The sequence below is a fragment of the Mus caroli genome, chromosome X (assembly GCF_900094665.2).
Source record: "Mus caroli chromosome X, CAROLI_EIJ_v1.1, whole genome shotgun sequence".
Classification (NCBI taxonomy): domain Eukaryota; kingdom Metazoa; phylum Chordata; class Mammalia; order Rodentia; family Muridae; genus Mus; species Mus caroli.
The window spans coordinates 51,982,958-51,990,776 of NC_034589.1; the positions used below are offsets into that span (position 1 = coordinate 51,982,958).

Below are 7,819 nucleotides of genomic sequence, written 5' to 3' on the forward strand. Positions count from 1 at the left end.
CAAATGCATACTCCATAGAGAGTCTCTGACTTGCACTGCCTTGAGGTTTCCCCAAGTTTAAAATGGTGTGATAGCAGTTGTGCATGCAACAGGAGCCATGATTGACATTTTGGATTTTGAGATTTTTTTTGTCAGGCTAATGACATTTCATACGATCCTTTCTCACAATACTGGGCAGCAGCTGCAAGCTTCAGGGCTCCATCAGCCATTTGCCATGAGGGTCAGCAGTGACCATGAGGTCTACAGTGTACCGATCAGATGTTCAGTAAACTAGCTGAACTATTCAACACTGTGTCAGAAAATCAGAAACCATGTTTTGTGAGATGTTTTGCCTAGCTGTAAGCTGACATGTTCTGTGTGTTTTAAAGGTGGGGGACACTACACTGCTACATGGTATCCTTTATACTGAGTAAATTGTCAGTTTTGGCTGGGATTAGTAAGACAGTTGGGCTACCTGTACTTGCTTTTTGAAATGTTGTCATTGCCAGAGGAGGTTTAAACAATACTGCATGTAGTCCACTAATGTACTGCCTTTTTATCATGTCTTCTGGAGAATGAGTGCTTGGTTTATAAGGTGAGATGCATCCATCCATCCTGCTTATGCCAAGAGACATAACTGTAAACTTCATCCCAACCATCTGGCCCTCTGCAAGCAAGTCTTAATTGCATCTGCTCTTTCTTTTTCCTCTGACCTTGCTCACTGGGAGAACTTTCTCCAATAAAACTGTCACACTATGTACACTTAGGTTTTCCTAGAGCAACCCATATAATTTCCCTCCTAAAAACTACTTTGGTTTTTCAGGGTTTTTTTTGTTTTTGTTTTTTTGTTTTTTTTGAGATGGACCTTCACTGTGTAGCTCAGTATGGTCTTGAAGTTGCTTTGTAGCCCAGACAGGCCTCAAACTCAAAATCATCTTGCTTCCACCTCCTGGAGTGCTACAGCCTTATGCTGTATATTTATTCCTGGCCAATACAAACTCCTTCTGGTGGATGTTTTTGAAGACAGAAGCTTCAAACTTACAAATTGGTGACTGTTTCAAAATCAGTTCAGGACCCAGCAAGATGGTTTACTTGGTAAAGGTATTTGCCATCAAGCCTGACCACCTGAGTCTGATCCTTTGAACCCACAAGGTAGAAGGAGAGAACCAACTCTCATGAGTTGTCATCTGACCTCTTTTGTGCATATGCATGCATGAATGAGTGAGTGAATGAATGGATGAGCTAACAAATCAACAAGTATACATATGTCAGCATATATGTATGTGTGTAATAAAAATCCTTGGTTTGTTTCTTGCTGGTACTTTAAACTTACAAAGCTTTCATCTTCCTGTTTGGTTTTCCATCCTAGTATTTCTTTCCCTCTGCCACACACACCGTGAGTTCCCCAAGAGCCAGGACTTTGTCTTCTTTGTTTGCTGCTGTATTTCTGGTGCACAGAATTGTGTTTTTCACTCCTCTGTACTTGAGCATACATGTATTTATAAGTCGTGAATAGTTTTGTGGTGCTCAGATTTAACCAGGGCCTTGAATGTGAAGCACACATTCCACCATGGAACTTCACCCCAACCCTTCCCTTTATTTTTGTGTGAAGAGTAATTGAAGGGACGAGTGAGGTCCTGTGACTTCCAAGCCTGGCTTTCCATTGCCTAATAGAAGAGACAGTTTCTCTTTAGCATCTTTGTAAATAAGGGCAAGTTTCTACCTCTAGTGCTGTGCTGAATAGAGGGGCAAGATAGTCTCTTCTGGCAGTGGTAAACTTCAGAATTTTCAGGGAAAGAAATCCTTGTTAGTGTATGGTCTCTTTGTTTGCACAGATGCCTGATCTCCAGTGATCTTACTAGCTTGCTGAGAGCCTGTTAACAAGAAAGATGGCAGTTGTCTTGCTTTTTTTGTTCAGTGTTTCTGGACCTGGACCTTAAATCATATCACTGTAGACCTGCATAGTCTTAAGTAGAGAGACTCTAGCCACAATTATTAGAATTCAGATTTGTCTCTGCAGTTAAACAAGACGTGTAATAGCTCCTGTGTTGAGTAGTACAGACACATAGAAGAACTGTATCATCACAGAAAAGTGCTGGATGATACTGGTATAGATGCTCAGGTTGGTTTCAAGCCTACAATCCTGCTACTTCCCATGAGCTGGGATCATAGGGATGGTCCTGTGGCCTTGATAGAAGGATTCAGGAGGAATTTTAGGGACTGTTTAATTTGATTAAGGACTGGTTTTGAACCAGCATTCAACGTTTTAGAGGAAAACAAAACCAACATTATTGATCTACCCCAATGTATCTGAAAGAACTCATTTGGAAGGGTTGAGTAATGTTAGAAGTCGCATATCTAAAAATCCTCTGTGGTATCAGAGTAAGTACTGAATGTTTTGCAATGTAAGTTCTAATGGGTCAAGTGTTCAGTTCAAAGCCTTATCTAAAACTTTAGTTAGCCTAGAAAGTTTGACTATCAAGAAATGAAGAATCAGAACTCTGACACGAAGGGAGGTTCCTTTTTGTGCAGATCAGCATGCTCTAATACAGTGTGAGAAGCTAAGATGAAGCTAGGGAGATTAATTTTACTAAGGACATGCCTAGTAATACATGGTCATTGTCCACCATTTTAGTCAGTGGGAAGTTTAGATCAGAGAGTTCCATGTCTAGCTCACTGGGTTTAAGAGTCTTCTTGGAGACAGGAAGCAAGCGTTAGGCTACTAGAGCAGAGGTGAATTATCTGTTTCTGCCATTTGCATGCCCTGAAGCTTGGAGGTCTGGTTTTCCCTTACTGGGAATTTTGAAGACTTGCAGAGGTCTGGGAGGAGAGTCCTCCTGAACCAGGGACCACTGGGGTCAGCAGTGCTTCACATTTCTGTAGCATATTCACAGCAGAAAAGCAACACACACACACACAGTGATGTCTACATATATAGTTTTCCTTTGCTACTGTGGACTGCTTCTCTCAGCCACACTTGTCTACTTCTACCTTCTCACTTAGGCCTGAGCTACTGCAGTGAGTGAAGACTTCCATCCCTAGTCTTGATTCTTTCATTTATTATTGCAGTCTGCAGACAAACGTACCTACCTTTAAGCAAAGTACTGTTTTTCATTTGTTAATTTGTCCCAGTAATAAATTTGGTTCTTGAATTATGAAGAAGGAGAGAACTCCATTTTAAGCACGTTTGTTTTTGCAGGATGACCCATTGGTACTGAATGAGATCAGAGAAGATCTGCGAGTAGAATGTTCCAAGTTTGGGCAGATTCGGAAGCTCCTTCTGTTTGATGTAAGTTCACTGAGTGCTGAAGCCTCACATCCTTTCGAGCTGAGGAGTGAGTGACAGTGCCATGGGATTTCGATGCCTGTTTTTCTATCACAGGCCGGCTGTCTGTCAGCAGTAGCTCAGTGAACATTGCTCCTAAGGCAAGGCCTTGATTGATTTGATGTGCCGAGCTTACTTCCCTTCCTCCTGACTGTTTAAAAGAGTGAGCACAAGTAGAAGGAGAATGTGTGCAGAATTAGTTTTCTCGAGGCTCTTGACTTTCTCTGAATTATTCACCTGATCACAGTTAAGGAACAAAAGCTTCCTTGTGTATTTTCCCCTGTACTTCCAAAACTGATAGGAAGTACTTAAGTGACCATTTATTGATGCTGTGCTGATTGTGAGGGGCTTTATGTATCCATCGCAATCCTCAGAACCCTTTGAAGTGGGTAGCTATGAGCCCTACAGATGAGGAAGCCACATCTTTCCCTGTGTGAGTCCTTACTCAGTGCTCCTTCAGCTCCTAACATGCAGGGTTTAGTCCCAGGGCAAATCTGATCTCATTTCACATTTAACAATCACATGTTCTGGCCTCTTGGGTAGTGTTGGTAACAGAACCATTTGTGAGAACACTCTACTGGGGCTTGCTAAACAAGGAACAGCTACAGACTCAGCTGAGCATGGGGAATGGGGTGGGGGAGAGGGAGATCTTCCATCCTGTAGCTCAGAGTGTCAGGAGAATGCTACTCCTAACCTGGCTTAGCTAATGCGAGTCTGATTGCTAACCTTGTCATTCAGTCCTCCTTACTCTTGTCTTTTTAGAGACACCCAGATGGTGTGGCCTCTGTGTCCTTCAGAGAGCCAGAGGAGGCTGACCATTGTATTCAGACTCTGGATGGAAGGTGGTTTGGTGGCCGACAGATCACTGCTCAAGCCTGGGATGGGACTACAGATTATCAGGTAAATCCTGCAGCTGTCAAGAGCACATGAACTTGCATTGCCACAAGTTAGTGTGGGAGTTGGTGTAATCTGTTTTGTATAATGCAACTTGTAAAGAATGTTTTACATTGGAGGAGAGAGAAAAACTTTTCACTTCTCAGCTTATAAGTCTGAAATTTTGAGACTTTCTTAGAATAATAAAAGAAAATATTAAACTAAAGTATTCCACATCCTTTCTCATTACAGAGAATGGACAAAGCTGAAATAGTAATGTTTTGGGAAAAGAAATATTTCCATGATCCCAATATTTACTTATATTTATATGATCTTCTTTAAGGTTGACTGTATGTAAGGTTGATTAACCAAGGTTTTGAAGACTGGAGAGTAGGGAAGTGCTTGGGTTGCTTTGGAAAAGTTGCTTTACAAACTAGGGTACTTGTGTCAGTATTAGAAATGCTCAGAGAAATTCCTGCTTCTTTTTTGCCTTAAACTCATTTTAATACTAGCTCCTGTTTATGCACAGGTAGAGGAGACCTCAAGAGAAAGAGAGGAGCGGCTGAGAGGCTGGGAGGCATTCCTCAATGCTCCTGAGGCCAGCAGAGGCCTCCGGCGGATGGATTCCATCGCTGGTTCAGAAAGGCCAGGGCCTTCCAGAGTGAGGCATTTTTCAGAGCACCCAAGTATGTCTAATATGCAGGCTCAGGAAGCTACAACTGGAATGGCATTTGAAGAAACTATCGATGAAAATAAGTTTGAAAAGGCAGAAGAAGGGGGAGAATCTGAAGGAGATGCTTCTGAAAAAGATGCCAAAGAAGGTGGGTCTGATGGGGACCACCCTGAGAGAGAGAGTGGAGAAGGCTGCTCCAAGAAAGAGAATGAAGAGGGCTGCCTTGAGAGGGCGCTTGAGCCTGAGGAGGGTAATCCTCAAACCGAGTCTCAAGAGAATGGCCCTGAAAGGGAAGTTAGGAAGAAAAGCAAAGTGGATTATAAGAAGAATGGCCTTTCAAAAGAGTCTGAAGACAATGACCTTGGCAAGGAGTCTGAAGGGGAAGACAGCCTCAAGAAAGAGTCGGAAGATGATGATTCAGAGGGGGAATCTGAGGAAGACAGCTCAGAAAAGCAATCTGAAGATGGCTCTGACAAAGAATTAGAAGAAAATGGTGTTAAAAAAGATGTTGACCAGGATGCCTCTGACAAGGAGTTCCCAGAAGATGTTGAGAAAGAGTCGGAAGAAAATGAGACTGACAAATCAGAATTTGATGAAGGTTCTGAAAGAGTGTTAGGTGAGGAAGGCTCGGAGAGAGAATTTGAGGAAGACTCAGATGAAAAGGAGGAAGAAGGTGATGATGATGAAGAAGAGGTCGTATATGAAAGGGTTTTTGATGATGATTCTGATGACCTTGAGGAGGAAGAAGAAGCAGATGAAAAGGAGTGTGAAGATGCTGATGACAAAGAGGAAGACAATGATATAGATGAAAAGCTCTTTGATGACTCTGATGAGAAGGAAGATGAAGAAGACACAGATGGAAAGAAAGATGATGATGCCAGTGACAAGGTATTTGAAGACAATTCCAATGAGAAGTTGTTTGATGATTCTGATGAGAGAGGGACTGTGGGGAATGTGAAGGAAGATGGGTCTCAGTCCACAGACAGCAGCTTTGCCCTCAGTACTAGTGATGATGATGATGATGAAGTGTAATCTTTTCCAGTTGCTTCTTAGGGAGAGCCCTGCATCTCCATTTGCCCATGCTTCAGGGTCAATAGTAGTGTTACAGCAACATGTGCATAGTGGTAGGATGCCATCTGACTAATGTCTCGAAGGGTTTTGTTCTCACCTGTACCAGTGGATTTAAATATGTTTATTGGTTCTTCAGTTCAAAACTTCATAGTTATCATGCAAGTAAACTGGATATCTGTCATTTTGTTGGATTTGTTAAATGCATGCAGAAGAATATTTTTAAAGTATTCTAATTGGAGTTTGTGATATTCAGAAATAAAGATTAAATTGGTAATATGCAGAACCTGAAATGTGGACTTGAGTTAACTTGTGTCTTAAATCAAATAATTGCTTGATTCCTCCCACAGCCCTTATTTCCAGCTGTGTTAACCATTTCGGATAACATTTCCCCATTCTGCACCACAGCATGGTCCTAAAGTCATAAAAGAAATGACACTTTAGACTCCCTCCCTCAATCCTTGGAAGTTACCTTTTTTTTTTAATTCTTTTTCTACAGTCTTTCTACTAAAACCAAGATATGCAAAACTGAATTATGTGTGGCCCACAGCTTCATTTATTTAAAGTAGGTGATCAGAGTTGGACTGTTCCAGTCTAGACGATAACTGAACTTCGCAGGCCTCGCTCTAGAAAGATGTGTGTTCATTACACAGCTGCTTATATACATTTTGGAGAAGTTCTTGGATTCCACTGGAGATTAATAACTTTTCCTAAAAATATAGTTGGGTTTTGTTGTAGAAATCACAGTTCTTAGTATTGTGCCAAGTCAGGTTGTTCCAGTGTAATTAGGATTCATCCTTCATGTTTTCTCAACATTAGCATTGAGTATTGGTGAATTTACTAATAGTGTAGTATTAAGACTTGAGGCCCCCAGGGAGTGGGGTGGGTGTGGGTATGGGACATCCTCTTGGAGATGGGGGGGGGTAGGAGGTATGGGATAAGGAACAGTCAGAGGGTGTACCAGGAAGCAGGTAACAACTGGACTGTAAAAAACAAAAATAAAAATAAATACAAATTATATAAAGAAGTTCTGTTGGAAGCCGTGAACTGCATCAGCGCTCAAACACCCACTTATTAGAGACTACCTCTAAAGGGAAGGAATACTTGGCCTTCTATTCACATTAGTTGGAATGTGTGGTTGACCAACATGAATTAGATGCACAGCTATGAAGGGTGTGTGTGTGGTGTGTTATTTTGGCTCTATATAGCAGCCCACACCTGTAATCCCAGCAGTAGAGAGGCCGAGGTGGTCCAAGACCATCCTGAGCTCCATAGGTTAAGGCCAGCCTCAGCCTCACACTGAAACCTTGTTTCAGGAACAAAAGCATACTTTGAAAATCTAGATTCTGCCATTAAACAATAACCCTGATAAAGCTGATGAGTTGTTTGGGGGTATTAAGGACTAACACTGCTTGGCAAAGACTTCTTGTCATTTGCAGTTAGGAAGTTTTAGTACTTTTTGGACCTGAAAGCATTTCCGACCCTAGCCAGTTACCATCTCCATCTCCCAGGTTAATGTGTGTGTGTGTGTGTGTGTGTGTGAGAGAGAGAGAGAGAGAGAGAGAGAGAGAGAGAGAGAGAGAGAGAGAGAATGAGAGAATTTCAATTAGGTTATGCTGTCCCCATAGCCTGACCAGTATTCCTACATTCTTTCATTTGGTAGATTTAAAAAATACTCATGCTATTTTCATGTGAACAGTAAAAGTCACAGCTATGAAATGGTTAATAGCTTGTGCAGTGTCAAATTAGCAAAGTCAAATGGGTAAAAATGATGAAAATACATGCACATAGGAAATTTATCTAATAATTGAGAAGCACACAACACTTCTCAACAGCTGTCTCAATGTCTGCCTTTAGTGCTCCATAAAGGCTGGAGAGTTGGCTCAGAAGTTAAGAGCGCT

The 7,819-nt window shown here is 41.7% G+C and overlaps 1 protein-coding gene across 2 annotated transcripts in view; it reads left to right on the plus strand.

Annotated features, from left to right (window-relative positions):
• Positions 1 to 6,530, plus strand: part of Htatsf1 (HIV-1 Tat specific factor 1) — a 14,042-nt gene extending 7,512 nt beyond the window's left edge. For both annotated transcript variants that reach the window (XM_029473625.1, XM_021153270.2), the window contains 3 exons: positions 3,179 to 3,268; positions 4,067 to 4,204; positions 4,707 to 6,530. In XM_029473625.1, coding sequence (XP_029329485.1) covers positions 3,179 to 3,268; positions 4,067 to 4,204; positions 4,707 to 5,882 — 1,404 coding nt within the window. In that variant the 3' untranslated portion in view covers positions 5,883 to 6,530. The remainder of the gene's footprint in view (positions 1 to 3,178; positions 3,269 to 4,066; positions 4,205 to 4,706) is intronic.
• The last annotated feature ends 1,289 nt before the right edge of the window (positions 6,531 to 7,819 follow it).